Here is a 20,089-nt window from a genome sequence, read left to right as displayed (position 1 = left end):
AATTCTCTTTAAATGAATATTTTTAATAAAGTCTTGAAATTTATAATTGAGTATTTGTCTCATCGTTGAAAATTACACTTAATCCTTTGGCACCGATGGGACACTGGTGTATCTTTCCTATATTTTTTTTCCGACACTCTAATTACAAGCGCAAAAAATGAATTTTGGAATTCTTTTAATAATAAAAACCAGTCTCATGGTTACTAAAACAATCTGTTAGATTATCGGAGTGATATTTGTTTTAAAATACAAAACCTAAAATTTTTTTTTTATATATTCTCAAAATCAATAACTGATTTTGTAAATTAAAAAACTTTCAATCAAAAATAACTGTTTCTCTTAAATCTAAGCAATAAAAGTAAAATAAGTGCAACTTTGAAAAATTATTATTTGGAAGTTAGCCGTGTTTGGAAGATTTTACCTTTAACGCAGAAAAGGTACCTTTGTTTTACGCTGTATTTCATAACTATACATTATTAAAATACTAAAGATTATGTTTTCCCCTTATTTTGTCCTAAAATAATACAAAATATAGAAAAAATAATGAAAAATATATTTAATAAAAATTCTGCTTCAAAGGGTTAACATTATTGAGTTCAGATAAAAATGTAATGATAGTTTGTCTTATAAGCTTATGTCCCTTTCTTAAATCACTGCTTCCTGTCAAACAGAAAATGGATCCTTTATCGTAATCTATGTTATCTTCAACTAACTGATTCATACACCAAGAACTGGTTGTGGTCATTTTATAGTTAAGTTTCTTATCAGCTCCATGAATACGAGAAAATTATCGCCAACTTCTCACAGAGACTAAACCTTTTTCTCACGTGAACTACTAGAAATCACACAGATTTTATATTGACTCAACTGATGTCTCAATTTGAGCCTAAAATTTCGTATTAAAATCTATATTTTTTTAAATGCAAACATTGTGAAAATATAAATCCAAATATATATTCAGCATAAAAATTGTTATGGCTGCTGTTTCAGAGGATATAATACGTAAGTTGACACATTATTATATTTTCATTGTTAATGAATTCAATAAGTAATGTTAGTATTTTTTTTATATTGCTTTTGTAATGCATATTCTATACAGTGTTAAGAAATGTTTGTAAGATGATTTCGATACTTTTTAAATATTTGCTGCTCATTATGGTGTATTCTATAAAGCGGCATTTGCCCCCCCCGCCCCTATGAAAATCGCCAATTTTTATCGATCTAAGTAAAATGATTTTGCTCGTTTTGTATGTATTTGAGTATGGTCTCATTAATGATAGAAATTAATCGATATACATTTTATGACAGAAACATCATTCTTTATCGTTATTATGATTATAGATTAATTTTTTTTTACTCTTATGAGTCATTTTTCAATGTTTTATTTATTTTTTTAAACCAAATTTAGTCTTTAACATTAATTTTATTTAAAAATAAAACATTGAAGAAAAAGAATTTTAGAACATTTTCTATAATTAGGGAAATGAATCATTTATTTTTTTGTCATTTAGTATTTTCTTAAAGAGCAAAACCGAACAATATATAAAGCAACTAAAATGCAAAATAAGACAATGTTATGCCATTACAGGCATTACATGTTTCCTAATTTTTAATTTTATAAAATTTAATTTTTTCAAATAATTTCTTATCTTATTCAATTAAATTAAACTAAATACTTATTTTTTCTCGCATTTTATTAAACGGCAATATAAATATTTAATTCTTTTTTTCGCAATTAATGTAACTCCTAACTTTTTAACAACACAAACGTATAACTCATTAATTCACTGTCGTTATTAAATCAAACATCAAAATCTATTTTTAACTCTTTATTCTTCAAACTGCTTTATTTCTCCAACAACATTAATGCTTCATTTACAGGGTTATATTAATTCTCACGGTCTTTTTGGTGATTAACCTGTAGCCAAATTATTTAATATTTCAATTTGTCAATAAGGCGGGGTTGGCTTCATTATTGGCTATTTTATGTATCGATAAATCGCCAATTATGGATCTTTTCTCATGTCCTAAGTGTTTGATTTAATAAAAAATTCTTAGCGTTAGGATTGGGAGATTTTGGAAGCCCAAGGGCCTCTCAGTCGATCAGTTAATTAATTCCAGAAATTTTTATCGTCTTTTTTTAATAAGTTGGTTGTTATATTCTCTATAAAAGCATATTACTTTGTTGCTGCTTATTATTTTGTTATCTTCCGCATATTTGTATCTTCCATAAATATTCTCTAAATAAAGCAACAAAAAATTTTGTTCAAATTTTCTTGTTGGTAAATACAGAATTTCTTTTAAAAATAATAAATAAAAAACCCCTGGTTTATTCAAAACTAGCTCAATACAAATTATTGCCATTTTGAAAAATTTATTTCGCAATTTAAAAATATTTACTGTTGGTGCCATAATGATGATGTCTAACCCTTTGACGAGGCTGAGACACCGGTGTCTTTATATATTTTTTCTGACCCTCTAATTACACGCAAAAATTTATTTTGGTGTTTTTTAATTGTAATATATAATTTAATAGTAACTAAAAAAATCTGTTTGTTAATCGGAATTATATTTGTACTAAAATATAAAATCTGAAAAATGTAATTCATAAAATTGTTTTTTTTTTCTCTTCATATTCAAAAATGTATTAATGATTGATTTTGTGAATTAAAGAAATTTTAATAATGAATTCTTGCTTCTTCTAGATCTAAATAATGTTTAAAAAAAAAGGAAAATACAAATTAAAAAAATTATTGTTTGAAAGTGGGCCGTATTTAGAGGATTTTATCTCTAACACAGAAGAAGACACCGGTGTTTCCTGCTGTTCAGATTCTATATATAATATTTAAACTTATTTTGACCTAAATTAAAACAAAATAAGGAAAAAAAGTCTGAAAAATATGTTTAATAAAAATTCTGCGTTAAAGGGTTAAACACAGTAATTTTTTTTTTGTTTTTGTTTCTATTGAAAAAGTTCTAAGCCGGGATTTAGTTTGTATTGAAACTAATAATTTTTGATTGAATACCAAGTTATACCGTTTTTTCAGGTTGTATAAATAGAAAATATTCCAAAATCCAGAATACATTTTGTAACTATACGGATTATTGAAGTTTCACATTTTACAATTTTGTTGTTGTTTTCTAGTGTGTTGATAAACTTTTCTTTTTATCTAGATTCTCAATTAAAAGAAATCTTGTCTTCAACTTACGTATCTCTAGACTTCGATCAAGAAACAAGAGATATCTTAAGGAGAGATATGGAGCAATGTTGTTGTGCCCACAGGCATCCGGATTGTTCAAGAACAAAATCTGATTCCAAACCAAAGAACAAATTGTTAGACTTTTTCAAATGTAGTGGAACAAAAGATAAAGACATGAGTTGCGACGATATTTTCTACACTGCAAGCAGTAAAACACCCTTGCGAGCAATCGGTGTTAAAATGGCTGTCACTTCCACACATAATGACAGGTAATTTATTTTGCGTTTTCAAAACCGTGCTGTGCTAAAATAGTTTATACTGTGCTAAAGTTCACCAAGACGCAATGGTAGATTCCGTCAGGACGCAAAACAATTGAAATTTCGAAAATACTTGTATGGTATTAAAAATATCTTTATTCTTGTTCTTTAAACAGGTGTTTTTAAAGTTAATATATTATTTAAATTAGATAACAAAGCATGCTATATCCTTACACAGTGATAATATTAATGTTGTTGCCATGTCAGTGATAATATTCTAATTAATACAGAATTTTTTTATTGTAATACACGTAATAATTGAATGATTTTTTTCCCGATTTTGCTCTTTTATTGTTTTTATTTAATACAATTTTAAAACGCTAATAACTGAGAAAGTACATTTCATTGCCTCTTACCGTAATCGAACAACTACGCAGGCAGTTTTTCATTAAGATACTTACTTTTCTGTGAATCAATAACAAATAAATATAAAAAACAGCCATAGCTCTTGGTATTTAAATTATTTTTTTCTGACGCAGTCTAAAGACTAAAAATGTAGAACTATTAACTTTGAAACATACACCGTTTCTTTAGAAACCACTATTCAATAAACAGTATAAGAATTGAAATATATCTTTTACGTAGAAATGCGCTATCTACGGTGGCAGTTTGCTTATGACATGACTGACCGAGCTGTTGACCGAATTCGGACAGACCAAAATTTTTATTCGAAATTTCCTGAGCTGATTTAAATAGTAATCAATTACAATGGGGCACCTTATTCTTTTTTTCACCTATTCTAACAAAATATTTACCTAAAATTTTTAAATCCACCTAAAATTTATGTTCTACACTAATGCATTTTTTTTAGTTTAAATAATCTGCATTGATAAATTTAAATGATGCTAATCTTTAAACTAAGTACTGTTCCCCCCGCCCCCCCCCCAAAAAAAATCAACTNCCCCCCCCCCAAAAAAAAAACAACTTCTTTTTCTTTCTAAATGCTTTAATGATTTTAAAGTAATACGAACGAAAGACTAACGAAATTAAAAATATAAAGATTATAAATTTATTGAAACTTGTTGTTTTTGAACATTGACTGAATATGTAAAAAGTACAAATCGTAAAAAAAAACAAGAAAAAAAATTAAGAAAAAATAATAATTAAATCATCGAGAAGATACATGGAACATTTTTAAGATGTTGCAAATATAAATATTATTATGATACATTTAATTAAATATATTTTTTTGATTTATGAATGTTTTAAGCTGCTAAAACATGATATTAATGCATTGAAAGTAAAAAAAAAAATTATATATTTTTTTGTTTTCAAATTATAGGGGATTATAAACAGTTAAATTCTTAAAAACGATTCATTTTCAAAGTGCATATCTTTATCACAAGTCATTATTTTGTTTCTTTTGCAGTGTTTGCAAATAATAAGCTTATGAAACAGCCTATTAAATGGACATAAACATAATGATTGACTAATTTAGGGCCATAATAATAATACACTCGGCAAAAAACGGTCAAAAAGACTATTAATTTTTAATTTAACTTGACTGAAAAATATAAAATAACAGTGCAATCAATTAGTGAGTGATCTTTTCTTAGTAGAGATAAATTTTAAGTAAATCGGACTAAAGATTTTAAAGCATCGCATTTAAAAATTGAGGAAATAAAAAGAAAACACATTTGAAATATAAGGTTAAACAAGTGTCGAGGTATGCCACCTTATGGGTAAATGGTCTTTCAAATTATCGTAACTTCAGCTATAACTGAGATAGAAATAAAATTCTAATGGTTATGAAGAGATGAAAATAAATTATTTAATATTATGAAAAAAATCTGAAGTTAGAGAATGTAGTCATCCTTGGCCTATAAAAGGTATTGAATTAACAGCAAAATTAGTTTGACAAGCTAATTATATTAAAATATAATTAGTTTTTGTAAGTAAAATTGAACGATTGGTTTATCGCGATTGCCAAAACCCCTCCGCGCATCACAAACGTCCTTATTATTTTAGAAAGAAGGAATTATGGTACCTATACATATAGCCAATTGAAATTTCAACCTCTTTGCAACTAGTTTGAGTATTCAAATTTCCACTGAATCTAACTGGCTAATGACATTACAAATCAATGTTTGTTTATTTTACAAGTTTCAATCGTTTTACTTCTTCACATGTTGGAAATGATTTGATGCAAAATGTATTCGTAAATTTCAGGATGTACCTTTCAAAAACTAGGTACTTTGAAATATGTACTAATAGAAAAATAACTGATGCATTGATGCAGACTCACCTTTACTGTGAACTCTGTAACTCATAATTCGCTGTTTCTATAGTTCCTAATTGAAGGAATTTTTAAGATTAGAAAAAATAAAACTTTAAGCATTGAAAAAAGTTATAGAGTGGTATTATTTTTAGGAAGTCGAAATTGGTTTCTTCTTTTTAGTCTACTTGAAAGACGGAATTTTTTTTATTTTCTTTATTATTTTCTTCTTTTTAGTTTTGGGTCTGTCAATTTGAAAGAGGTCGAAATTTGAGTTGACGATTAAACGAAGTTAAATTTAGTTATGAACTTGTATTATAGGAAAGCAAAACGAAAACTTTAAAATCTTAATATTCTCTTAAATATAAAAAAAAAGAACAAGTAGGCATTGCAAAGATGTAAAACCTAAGATACATAAAATGTGAAACAATAGTATTTAAAATAAAGGAGATAAGATTTTTTACAGTCTGATTTACATTTTTGTTTTGTTATTGAATCATCGTACGAGTTTTCACTGCAGTGTTTTCTAAAATTAATTATGTATATAGAATCCATAACAAACATAAATGATTTTATCATATATATAATATTAACTTATGCTGAAAATTTCAAACCAATCCCTTGATTATTTCTAAAAAAACTTTGAAAGTCCTTTGTCGTCTTAATGCTAGAAAATTTTGCAAGACATAGACATTTCTGTGATCAACCCCTTCTAGATTCATCATTTGAATCCTTATCAAAAATAAAGTTAAAAAAATTATAAATATTGGAGACACATATATTTCGGGGGGGGGGGGGAANTTGGGGGGGGGGAACAAAAATACTATTAAAGCCTTTAGGGTCACTGCTGACAAAGGTCTGATTTAAAACACTTAAATCAGGTAGATTGCTGGAGGACACTTGAATGTGTTTCGAATAAACGCTTTTGGACTCTCTGTTTCCTTAGATAATCAAACAGGGTTTAATGTTGCCTTCCCTGTGAGTAATTCGTCAAGCTTTGATATCGTTTTTCTTCGCTTAAACAATAACTTGTCATTTCTAATGAGTATATATTTCTTATTTTTGACGTGGAGAATAATAACCTACTTTAAGGGAGGAGATTACAGAGCACCCTGTATAAAGTAAATATTTTATTTATCATTCGTTTTTCTTTCAGGGATAAGAACAAGTGTTATCGAAGTAGCAGATGTTTGTTCGAGCCAATGATAAAGTGTCCCCTCATTAGCTGGTTCATCTTAGCCTTTGGAACAATGATATACATACTTGCACGATGCATGTATAACAGAGATTTCATAAAATTTTGGCAAACAAGTGAAGGACATATTGTTTTGTCAATAGAAGTTTTAATAATTATTTTTGGTTTATACATGGTTTGGCGTCTCATTGATGGTAAGAAACAAAGTTTGCAGCAACATAATCAAAGACCTACAGAATCAAGGGTTTAAGATGTACCTAAATAAATATTATGTAAATAAATGTCATAATTGTAAGTTTTTAACTCTTTTTTTTTCCATATTTTATTTTTTACCACAATAAATCTGCCTTAAAAAATACCAGCAAACGTACTTTAAACCAATGAGTCAGCTCNTTTTACAAGTTTTAATGATAAATCAATGGTTATTTTACAAGTTTCAATGGTTTTACTTCACATGTTGGAAATGATTTGATACAAAATGCATTCGCAAATTTCAGGATGTACCTTTCAAAAACTAGGTACTTTGAAATACTAATGGAAAAATAACTGATGCATTGATACAGACTCACCTTTATTGTGAACTCTATAACTCATAATTCGCTGTTACTATAGCTCCTAACTGAAGGAATTTTTAAGATTAGAAAAAATAATACTTCAAGCATTAAAAAAAGTTGTAGAGTGGTATCATTTTTAGATCGGTTTCTTCAAATCAAAATCGGTTTCTTCTTTTTAGTCTACTTGAAAGACGTTTTTTTTTCTTCAATTTTTTATTTTCTTTATTTTTTTCTTCTTTTTAGTTTTGGGTCTGATAATTTGAAAGAGGTCGAAATTTGAGTTGACGATTAAACGAAGTTTTTAGCTATGAATTTGTATTATAGGAAAGCAAAACAAAAGTTTTAAAATATTAATCTTCTCTTAAATATCAAAAACAAGATAACACAAGTAGGCAATGCAAAGATGTAAAACTTGAGATACATAAAATGTAAAACAATAGTATTTAAAACAAAGGAGATAAGGTTTTTTACAGTCTGATTTACATTTTTTTTTGTTATTGAATCATCGTACGAGTTTTCACTGCAGTGTTTTCTAAAATTGTTTATGTATATAGAATCCATAACAAACATGAATGATTTTATCATATATAATATAAACTTATGCTGAAAATTTCAAACCAATCCCTTGATTATTTCTAAAAAATTTTTGAAAGTCCTTTGCCACCTTAATGTTAGAAAATTTTGCAAGACATAGACATTTCTGTGATCATCCCCTTCTAGATTCATCATTTGAATCCATATCAAAAATAAAATAAAAAAAAATTATAAATATTGGAGACACATATATTTCGGGGAGGAAGAAGCAAAAATACTATTCTAACAAAGGTCTGATTTAAAACACTTAAATCAATTTGATTGCTGGAAGACACTTTAATGTGTTTCGAATAAACGCTTTTGGACTCTCTGTTTCCTTCGATAATCAAACAGGGTTTAATGTTGCCTTCCCTGTGAGTAATTCGTCAAGCTTTGATATCGTTTTTCTTCGCTTAAACAATAACTTGTCATTTCTAATGAGTATATATTTCTTATTTTTGACGTGGAGAATAATAACCTACTTTAAGGGAGGAGATTACAGAGCACCCTGTATAAAGTAAATATTTTATTTATCATTCGTTTTTCTTTCAGGGATAAGAACAAGTGTTATCGAAGTAGCAGATGTTTGTTCGAGCCAATGATAAAGTGTCCCCTCATTAGCTGGTTCATCTTAGCCTTTGGAACAATGATATACATACTTGCACGATGCATGTATAACAGAGATTTCATAAAATTTTGGCAAACAAGTGAAGGACATATTGTTTTGTCAATAGAAGTTTTAATAATTATTTTTGGTTTATACATGGTTTGGCGTCTCATTGATGGTAAGAAACAAAGTTTGCAGCAACATAATCAAAGACCTACAGAATCAAGGGTTTAAGATGTACCTAAATAAATATTATGTAAATAAATGTCATAATTGTAAGTTTTGAATTTTTTTTTTTTCATATTTTATTTTTTACCACAATAAATCTGCCTTAAAAAATACCAGCAAACGTACTTTAAACCAATGAGTCAGCTCTTTGTTTTCTAATTGGATAAGCATTGACCATAGTTATTAATTAGAGGGACTTTAAATGTTCAATTTCTCGCTAGGGGATGCTTAATCACAATAATTTTGCATGTGCTGTGGTAGCTCAAGGGATATAGAGCGTCAGCTTCCCTTTGACTTGACCCATGTTTGAATCCCAGCCGTGGTATGTTAATGCGAATTCCGCTTCCGGCTCTCACCGATCACAGTGTCACTGATCATAGTAGCATCCTCCGTGGTAGACGGATCATCGGTTTATAATCCCCTTGCCACCGACAGAGGGATGTTTTTGTGGAACTCGAATACAAGTTAGTCGTATCAAAAAGTCCTCCACGAAGATAAATTTCTCCCAATACTTGATACAGGAGTTCCTTTGTCTTTTGGATTGGGTTCAAAATTTTAAGGCTACGCAGTTGAACTAAGGTAGACTCAAACTCCAAATTGGGCAGGCTGTTCAAAAACGGTTATAAAATAATTCAAAATAAATATCATATATTGTTTAAAAATTCGCATAAAATTATATGAATCTGTGTAGTTTGAAAGCAAAAACTTTCAAAGCGCAAAATTGAGAGATTAAATACAAACTATTCTGTACTGACTGTCCTTGAAATTTATTTTAAACTTCTTGTTAATTGATTAAAGAAAGTGCACAGATCTTTGGTCACATATTAATATTTGAGCTAGATAAAACAAAAAGCGCTATCAAATTTTAACGAAACATCATTGAAAATATCAAAACAAGTTTGGTTCCCGGGGACAACTGATGTTTAAAGGCAATATTGTCGAAACAACCGCAAATTTCACTAGTCATTCAAACTGGTTTTAATGTTTTTTTTCCACTCTAATGGTTACACAGATTTTGATGCTAATGTATTCAATATTAATTTGCAACCCCTACTGCGCGTATTTCTACACTTTTCATTTTCAACAAGAATTCAAAGAATATATATAAAAAAATGGTTATTACAGAACATCCTGTATAACGTGAATATTTCGTGAAGTATTGCAATAAATTAAGGTGATTGCCTGTAAAGGCGCATAAAGATTGCCAAAGCCTCAAGTATATCCTGATCAAGTATATCAAGTAGAGCCTGATTTATTACAAGGCTCCTCAGGCTTTTGTACTAACGAACAAGTTGATTCAGGAAGATTCAGTCCGAAAATTATATTGATTTTATCACATACAATGCAACTGTTAAACTTTTCTTCTTCCTGTTTGTCCAAATCAGGTCTTGACTGATGCGAGTACTGACATTTCTCTTCCTCGTCTTTATTTAATTTATTTTTCTCACAAGCACCTTTTTATTTAGTTATTTAATTATTTATTTATTTTCAAAAAAAGCCATAAAGTCCTTTCAATGCTACATATTAAAAGTCTTCAGTTAATTTAAATCACAAATGTTATGACTTACAATACAATTTAAATGTGTTAAATATCCCTTTTGTCTCCTGCAATGTGAAAAATTCCGGATTAAATTATTACGGTAAAAAATACAAGCAATCTGATTTATGGTTCTTTTAACCGTAACATTTTCGAACCAAATTAACCGGTATACTGTAATTTTTCTGTATAGCAATACTTACTGTAAAATCACTGCATCGCCGTATAATTTAATAACCATTACTGTAAAAATTAGTGCATAAAGTTTTACAGTAAAAGTAGATTTTTCGGATGATGCACTCAGGGTGCCAGTACTATTTACCGTAATTTGATCCTGAATTTTTCACAGCCCTTACAAGAAAAGAAATTCTAAATTTTTTAGAAATATATGCAGAAATTTTTATCAATATCTTTTTATATGTTCATAATTGATAAAAAAAACAACTGTGCTATCATTAGTTTACATGTCCTTACTGTCCCTTATTATAAATATTATTAAATTGACCGTAAATAGCCACATATTGAATCACAAAGAAATAAATCTTTGTATATGTCTCTTATTTTAAAATATGGGCCATATATTTCCTGCAATTAAAAAATTAAATAGATATTTCATTTAATCTTGTTTTCAATGAATATTTCAATAAATTTATTTCCCATTACTTATTTTTTCAACTCTTTTGAATTATTTTGAATTTTGAACTCTTGGATCAAGTATCGGAAGAAACTCGCCTAGAGGACTTTTCGATGGAACTAGCCGGCATTTGCATTATATGGAGAGAAAAACCTCCCACAGTTAACCTGACGGCAAGAGGACTCTAACCCAATCCATGTACTACCCCTGGGGATATTTTACGTCAGCACTGTGGTCGATGCGTGCTGGGTGCAAAATTCGTATCGACCCGCCATGACTGGGTTTCGAACCTGGTTTACCTCATTGGGACGCGAACGCTCTATCACCTGACCACCACGGCTCCTTTTATTTTATAGAGATAGGTTATAAACTTTCCACTAACAGCACATTTTGAATTAGTAATACTTAAATCAGTTAGCGGCAATAATTTAGATTTAGAAAATTATGGATTTCTTATTTATCGTTGGTAAAGCGTTTAATTAGTTTAAACATTATAAAATTGATCACTACAATATAAAATCTATAACAATATCTATTTATTATCCAGATTAAGAGATAAGAACACGTGGAAACTTTTAAAAGTTATATCTTTTTCATTGTTTTATGCGATGAATCATTTCCCCATGTCCTCATTTATTCTAGAAATTTATTTTGGTTTGCAGAAACTGAATATTTTATATTGTCACTGTCATCTTTGTTTTAAATACTGCGTAAAATTGAGATTCCTTTCTCGTATAAATTTTAAGCATTTGACTGAAATTTATATTTATTTTGATATTAAATGTACATCTTACTTTAATACGGTGGAAAATAATTGCTAGTCGCATAATAGCTCGGGCGTTTTTATTTCACGAAAATAATTCTTAGTCTGAGGGTACGAAATGAAGGTGTGGATTTTCATGTATGAAGAAATAGGCGATTCAGAAATAAATGGACATAACATTTACTTTTATTGGTTAAAATGGCACAACATGTAATATTAATTGATGCTGCAACGGCTTTTCTTTTTAAGTACGCCAGATGGCGCCCTGTATGTTTTTTAATTTTTAGTGGATTGTATTTTGTTTATAAATATTTCTTCGTCCTTAGTTCTCTTCAAGTCAGCATTACTACAAAACACATTAAAATTTATATTATCAAAATAAAACGGAGAGAATTATTTATGAATGAACAAATGATCATTCCTTCGCTTTGAGAACACAACTACTTTGATAGGATTTTGCTTAGGATTGCAAAAGAGTTTGCAAACTAGCTCGACAGGTTTTCAGAAATTTTTAAAAAAGACTAAAAACGCATATCATTCAAGCAATCGTAGATTGTCAAATGATCGGGGGTTGCTCAAATATTATGCTAATGCACCTACCTTATGTAAAATTACCTAAAAAAGAAGCAATTAACGATTTATTTTATTTATTTACTTATTTTATTTATTTATTTATTTTATTTATTTATTTTATTCTATTTATTTATTTATTTATTTATTTTATTTATTTTATTTATTTTATTTATTTTATTTATTTTATTTTATTTATTTATTTATTTATTTTATTTATTTATTTTATTTTATTTTTTGCCAAAATGGCACCACGCTAATACAAAATTCTTCTTCTTTTCTTTGAATCAAAAAAAGAAAAAAAAAATTACCCTTTTTAAACAGTTAAAAAAATAATTAATTAAAAAAAAATTCTCGCGAAACCATTAGGGACCGGGCTGTGATTTGTTTATTTCTTTTTCCGAAGGAAATGGTGTCCAGAATCAAAAATAGCATCATTTTCTCGTTCTTTGTTTTTAATCAATTAAGTTTTAATTGGAAAACCAACTAATTTTTTGACCCTTAATTTTGATAAAGGAAAAAAAAACTATGGTACCCGCTACTTTGTTTTACACGATTGAATTGTAATTCATCAAAAATTAGTAGCTTCTTTTTTCTAAATTTAAACTTTTATTTAAGATTTATTTTCTACATGTCTTTCAAAAATTGAATTGAATTTTGACAAAAGAAGTCTCTGAAACTCAAGAAGCAGTTGATGTTTTTACTACTTTTTTATTTAACTCACTTATAACGAGCTCTGTTTTATCAAGAACCCGGATAATTCCCGATTTTAGCGAGCAATATTTCTGTGATTTATAAAAATTCTACCAAATACCATCACTTCAGATAAGCCTTCATGGAAAGTAGATTATGGCCAAATAGAATTGATCAACTTTCGAAATCTTTTCCACTTTCCGTCTAATTGCAGTGTTTATATATCAATTGATGGACCAGTGTCAGTACAAGTTAAAATTGATTCAAAATAATGCAAAATTTATTACCGTTATCAATATATCAATCACTTTGTAGCATAAGCAGACACAAAACTAGAAAGGAGAAAATTATAAAATGAAATAAAAATGTTAGGAATTTCGCTTTAAAAGTAAACTAAAAAGAGAAAAAGGATTTTATTTTTGCAAAATTTTTTACTCCAATTCCAATTTTTCGACCCTTTTCCAACCTAACGAAACTAACTGACATAAAACTAAAAAGAAGACAATTATAACATGGATAATTTTTTATTTTATTTTAATAAAATAAAAAATTTAAAGACTTCGTTTTGAAAATAAACTTTAAAAGAGAAAATGATTTTATTTTTTGTTACACCTAAAATGAAAAAAGTAACATTTTCATCCCCAAGCTTATATAAAGTAATACAGCCAATATATCTCTTTTAAAAAACAAAATTATTTTCCCATTAAAACGTCATTTTTAATATTAATTGCTCATTAAAATTAAATATAGAAATTAAAGAAAAACAATTAAAAATAAAAAACTGGATCAAGCTGATTTTAAATTAAAAGCCTCTTTTTTAATGGTAAATATTTTTTTATTTCTAAAGCGGTAATATTAGGCAAACATCGAAAACGGATTTTTTTCTCTCATACGCTCAGTGGCGAAATATTAGTCAGCCCGTAACTTATAGGCGGAGCATAACTCTTCTAGGAGCCATTCAATTACAAGCAAAAATGCTATTGGCTTAAAGCATAACTCCGCCTTTTTGATGACGTCTTCGAAAACCAACCCTCTCAACGCTCCAGATTTAGTTTCCTTTTTTCTCTTGGGTATCATAGCTTGAAGTTGCTTTTGGATTTTAGGTTGTTGAGCTGTCAAAGACCCCAGAATTTCATTAAATATCTCTTGGGATTTTAAAATTTCTTTAATTGAATAATGATTCCCCCTCACCTCTGCGGATTGCATCAGTTTGATATCAGTCTACTGACCAATCAAGAAGGAAATGGGTAAGTAATGATGCTAGCATAAAAATAATTCTAAAAAATAGTTTTTGTATTTTTAACATGTTACGTTGTATTTTAATATGTCTATTAAATGTGATATTGCTGTTATTATAGTCACCAAAATAAAAAACGGACCACCCTGAATAACTTTTGTTCTAATCATCGGATATTCAAGTTCTAAAACTCAATCTTCATGATTCGAGAGGATGACCTCAAATATGCTAATTAATTAGTACAGACGATATTTTAGTTCACGAAATCAGATATAAAACGTACTTTCTATGAAAAAACATATCTTTTCTCGACTGAGCTCCAAAATAGGGGGATAGCCGCAATTTGGCAAAAGTTTATATTTCGAGAATTTTTTTAGGCGAATTGAGAAAATTTTGCACACAATTATAAAATTTGCTTATCCAAAATTGTTTCTCCAAAATTTGCTTAGCAAAAATTAATTTTTAGTAAGCATTTACTATTTGTTAATATTTAAATTGTAAACATTTTGAATTAAAAAATAAAAATTTGAATTGTATGGTACAACATTTTTTTATTTACATAATTTTAAAGAATATAATTTTACATGGCGAAATGCAGAATTTGAGTGATATCGGTTGAATCCCGAGAAATCGAATTTCAAAAAAGCTGTATTTTAAAAATTCAATTTCTCAGGAACTATTTGACCAATTTCATTCAAAGTTCGTATTTTGTCATGCAAAACTACATTCTTTAAAATGATGTAAAAATTTTTTTGCTTTACGATACAAAATTTTTTCGATAAATGCAAAAAATTACTTTTAATAAATATAATGAATATCTATTAAAAGTTATTTTTTGCATGGAATTATCTTCGGATAAATGAATTTTTTAATTTTGTGCAAAAAGTTTTCAATTCGCCTTAAAATTTCTCGAGATATGGTAAAATATTCAAAAAGTGAAAATACTAGGGGTCCAAATTTTTGACTGCTCTCCTGATCAAATTATTGGGAGCATATTTCAATCCCGTCCCGCATCCAGTCCCGCATCGGTTCCAGTCAAATCTATGCAATTAAGCGGGATATTCGATTAAACTTTTAAATAGTATTTAATCTATAGTATAGCGTTTTGATTAAATAAACTCAGTTTTATGATCAATAAGCAATTATAATTAAAACTAGTACCTTATATAGTACCATAAAATATAAATGTCCTTTAAAGTTTCATGAAAATATCAGTGTTAGAGAAAAGGNGTTTAATATTCAATCTTAAACTCTATATTTTTGCGAAATTTTACTTTTTAATAGTATTTAATCTATAGTATAGCGTTTTGATTAAATAAGCTCAGTTTTATGATCAATAAGCAATTAAAATTAAAACTAGTACCTTATATAGTACCATAAAATATAAATGTCCTTTAAAATTTCATAAAAATAAATCAGTGTTAGAGAAAAGTGAAATATAGGTACTGAAACATTATTTGATGCCTTCCGAAAAAGTTTATAATTGAAGATTGTTTTTATACCCGTTTTAATTCCTCAATTTATCAAAATTAAATATTTCCTTTCAGTTTCTACTAAGACTTTCATGACTTGCGTATTCCTTTCAAATAGATTCAGAACTTTTATTTTTACTTATTTATTATTTTCTAATTCTCGAAACTTGAGAGATTCTAAATTAATGCCCTATTTTACAATAGTTTGGGAGTTTTTGGAACTTATTGTTTCCAAGATTCATTGTTTTTCCCCCCTTCGATTAATTCAAATCATTCCTTTTTGCTCACAACTTGCAACCATTATTCATTGGATTAAGCAATGATTATTCTACTTAACAGAAAGACACATTGTACACTAGTGTGTCAGATTTTTGAAACTTTTTCTTTTCAAAGGTCATAGCTCACCAGGAGGGGACCACAAGTTTTGACCACAAAACAATCTGTATTTTTTTAACGTTCTAAATGATTTTTATTTTTAACGTTCTAAGTCAAATGATTTTTATTTTTAACGTTTTAACGTAAACAATCTGATTTTTTAACGTTCTAAGTCAAAGAGGGGTAAAACCCCTTCGTTAACTTCAATGTAGCAGCAAGATTTGATTAATTTTTCAGCTTTACCCGTAACACCTCTTTAGACCAAACAATGGGCAGGAAGTCCTTATTGAAGTAATCACTTATTGTATCTTAACTGAAAAACGGAAATTCCATTTTAATTGGTGAAACATTTCTCAAAAATAAACAAATTTTTTCATTTCGTTACCTTTATTTTATGCAATTACAAAAAACAATAAATATTCTCTTAAACGGTGAAGTTTAACATCAGCTCCATGTAAAATGATTTGGTTCCATTAAATTTTATTTGTATAAACGGGTTATTTGATTATCCGATACGCGATTAAGTGGCGACGACTGTATTTGCCAACTTTACGGAGCTCCGTAAAGGACCATATTCACCAAACCGAGATGCAAATTAGTGTAAGTTTTATTGATGTTAAAATTTAATTATACCATTTGAAGTGTTTAAAAAACGATCGGCTTGGTATTGACTAGAAATGATGTAATCGTTCACACAATTTTCGGAGTTTTTCAATATCAGATTGGATAGGTATTACACCACACTCTTAGCACTGTACCTCATATTGTATTGAAAATATAATATTACTCATTCTTATGTGTTTCTTTTTTTTATTTTTTTTTATCGTGTCCATGGACAATTCAATGGCCTCGTGTGCCTTTAAAACAGCATCTGCAAGCTCCAATACATCATTACTAGAGCCCGGATTTTGATGACCTAAAAAATCTCAACTAATGCCCTTAAAAAGTGCAAAAAATGCCCTTAAAAAGGGCAAAAAATGCACCTAAAAATGCAAAAATTGCGCAAAAAATGCCTTAAATAAAGTAAAAATACTGAATTAGAAAAATCTTTTGCTCTTTAAAATTATTATGAGTCATTTAAAAGATATAAAGCAATGCAATACTTGTTCTACGCTCATTAAAGTTTGAAAAATATGTTTTATATCTTAAAATAACAAAAAAAAAGAAAAATATATTGACACCAAAATATTTTTATTTTGTATAGAAACTTTAATGGATATAACAACTTCCACCTCATAATATTACTAAATATCAGAATTACATTGGATTATTAAGTGTTTTTTGATAATTTGAAATGTAAACGAGCGTCTTTTGTCTGAAAGTAAATTTTCATTTCTGCAAAAGCTTCTTTCAACGTCTACTGATGTTATAGGTGCGTACTTGAAAAAGACGGTCTAACTTACTGACAATTCTTCTTCAATTTGAAAAGATGTTGCTTCACCTGCTAATATCCTATAGATTTTCTTTATTGTTTGGAAGCCAGTGTAATAATGAAAATTGATAAAAAATAATAAAAATTGTAAAAAATTAACAGAAAACTTTAAAAAATGCATTAAAATGCAATATACGCCCCAAAATTTCAAGAAAAATGCCCTATAAATCTAAAAAAATGCTCTAAAAGACAAAAAATGTCCAAAAATGCAAAAAATGCAAAAAAATGCAAATGTCATCAAATTCCGGGCCTTAATCATTACTCTAAAAGATCTCGCGAAGTTCTGAAGCCAGTGGCACCATACCCAGTTGTAAAACATATGGGGTAAGGGCTGGTGAGAATGTGATCCGGGGTAAGTTGGACATCGGTGCAGTTCTTGCAGGAAATATAAGTTCTTATTTCGTCGGAAAGAATTTTCATCCCTTTAAAGTGGTTTGTTCTTAGTCTAGTAATTGTTGATATTAAGATTCGGGAACAATCAAAATCAGTAATGAGGGGTTTCCTGAAGGAATGGGGCGGAAGTCTGCGTCTTGTAACTGCATTTGCGTCTGCAAGCGTGATGATGGTGCAAGGTTGGTCGGCACCTCTGCCTTCCTTAGCCAAGGAGTTCGCACACTCGTTACCCTCAATATGTGTTTCTTATCTTATTGTAATTATAAATTTTATTGCTACTGAATAACAAAAGTGGTGTCGACTATTTTACACCAAGTAGAGTAAAGGTTCTTAGTGTAATAAAACACCTACATTAAGGAGGAAAAAATAGAAAAATAATTAGCTGCAAATTTTTCCCGTTTTAAATATTTTTGGTATGGCTGTGCGCTTTTTGTAATTCTGCACTCTTTTAAAAGTTATTTTATTATAAATATATAAAATTGGGCGTGAAAGAGCTATAAAATATACGACAAATATACTGCCGTACAATTAAAAAACCATCGTAAGCGACAAAAAAATTCGAAAAATGAGATTTTTATATGTTTGGCATTTTTGTATGAATAACTACATATTGAAATTTTTATTTTTATTTTGTTCAGAAATTAATTTTTTACCAGTTTTCTGAAATTGCATTTCGGCGTGACTCTGACTAAATCTTTAATTTGCAGTCGAATCTCCAAATTATCTGGAATTGAAAAACAACGTAATGTAGCTATTTATTCAAGGTGACCTTTTAGGAGCAGTAGAAAAATGTACTTGCGATAATTTTTGTATTTCAAGTAACTGCTATAATTTTTGATAGATTCGGTAGAAGTGAATTTCTGATATTCACTTCAATCGAATTTTATTATACTTGAATAAAATGGTGAAGGTGATGTTCCAAAGAGAAGTTAAATTTTTCAAAGAATTCTTTCAGAGATGACAACTGCACAGATGTTGACTTCTTAAACTCGTTTGTACCAAAGAAGAAACCTCTATTGTCTATCTACCTGCACAAGGAGAAAAAAAAAGAAAACCTATAAAAAATCTTGGAAGTTTGATTCGTGAACCACAGTTTTTATTTTGGAACAATTTAAAAGCATCTAAAACATCCAAAATATTAAATTGCTCACTGGTCAAGTAACTTCATGTAAATATATGCAATATTAGAAGCATAAATGAATGAAATTTCTTTAACAATAATCCCCCTTTATCTTTTTATTTATTTATTTTTGATAACTGAGGATAAAAATCTTAAAAATATAATTAAAAAAACAAAACAATGATAATGAATATCAGACAATAGCAATTCATACAGAGGTGAAATATGTGTGAGTTACGTTGAATTTTAATAAGCTGAGACGAAGCATAATCGATTGGAGAAAATCATTTTAACTTGTAATTTACGTAAACTTATTTGTGTATAACAGATGAGCAAATTTCTTTCACAATATTATTAATGTAATACCGAGGTAGGTGCATTACAAATTTGAAATATTTTGAATTCATAGCTCTTAAGTCGTTCATCTTGAAATCTTTCGTGAAGCACTTACGTTGTTTTTTCAATTGCGTGGCAGAATGGCCCAATGGATTTATTAAAATTTATTATTCTAATAAAATAAAGAGTAAGTCAGACTGCTTCCGTGTATCTCTCTTTTAAGACTCCAGAACCGTTTGTTCTATAATCCCGAAATTTGGACTATGGGAGAAAGGGGCAATTTCAGTCCCCGACCGCAAAAATCGTACAAAAATTTCAACTAGACCATTGGGGGTGAGAAGTTTGAAAAATGAAATTTTCTCATTGGTTTAGAGCTCACGCCATTGATATAAATTAAAATGCAAATTATTCTGTCCCCCCCCCAATTTTTAATTATAGTATGTTTGCTTGGTTATTGTCTTTTTTAATCAAATTTAATAATTTTTATTATCATATTTCATTGCTTCTTATTCTTTACATCAGATAAACTCAATGAAACGTGTAAATGTGGTTGACGTGTAACGTGGCAGTATATGTAATGTAAACGTGGCAGCATACTAGGTTTACGGCACCAGATTGAAAATAGACATACTATCATT

General features: G+C 28.6%; 2 protein-coding genes across 4 annotated transcripts in view; both read left to right on the top strand.

Annotated features, from left to right (window-relative positions):
* The first annotated feature begins 816 nt into the window (after positions 1-816).
* Positions 817-7,222, top strand: LOC107445669 (uncharacterized). The gene is made up of 3 exons (XM_016060119.3): positions 817-1,002; positions 3,175-3,469; positions 6,889-7,222. The coding sequence occupies exons 1-3, from the start codon at positions 975-977 to the stop codon at positions 7,175-7,177; spliced, it is 612 nt and encodes a 203-aa protein (XP_015915605.1). The 5' UTR covers positions 817-974; the 3' UTR covers positions 7,178-7,222.
* A 1,068-nt stretch (positions 7,223-8,290) lies between these two features.
* Positions 8,291-20,089, top strand: part of LOC107445670 (transcription factor COE1) — a 41,698-nt gene continuing 29,899 nt past the window's right edge. Inside the window, exon 1 of one of the 3 annotated variants that reach the window (XM_043039386.2) lies at positions 8,291-8,936. Coding sequence is in view for 2 of the 3 variants with exons in the window: in XM_043039387.2 (XP_042895321.1) it covers positions 14,263-14,333 (71 nt within the window). In the remaining variant the exon portion in view is untranslated. Of the gene's footprint in view, positions 8,937-13,939; positions 14,334-20,089 lie in introns of those variants that run through there. The other 2 variants (XM_043039387.2, XM_016060120.3) reach the window with 2 other exon arrangements.

This window comes from Parasteatoda tepidariorum, chromosome 3, assembly GCF_043381705.1.
Source record: "Parasteatoda tepidariorum isolate YZ-2023 chromosome 3, CAS_Ptep_4.0, whole genome shotgun sequence".
Lineage (NCBI taxonomy): Eukaryota > Metazoa > Arthropoda > Arachnida > Araneae > Theridiidae > Parasteatoda > Parasteatoda tepidariorum.
This window is presented reverse-complemented; position numbering and strand designations above follow the sequence as displayed.

Coding starts and splice junctions, on each gene's coding strand:
- LOC107445669 (XM_016060119.3), top strand. CDS start 975: ATGGCTGCTGTTTCAGAGGATATAATAC. Junction 1,003..3,174: donor TGTTTCAGAGGATATAATAC/GTAAGTTGACAC, acceptor CTTTTTATCTAG/ATTCTCAATTAAAAGAAATC. Junction 3,470..6,888: donor ACTTCCACACATAATGACAG/GTAATTTATTTT, acceptor TTTTTCTTTCAG/GGATAAGAACAAGTGTTATC.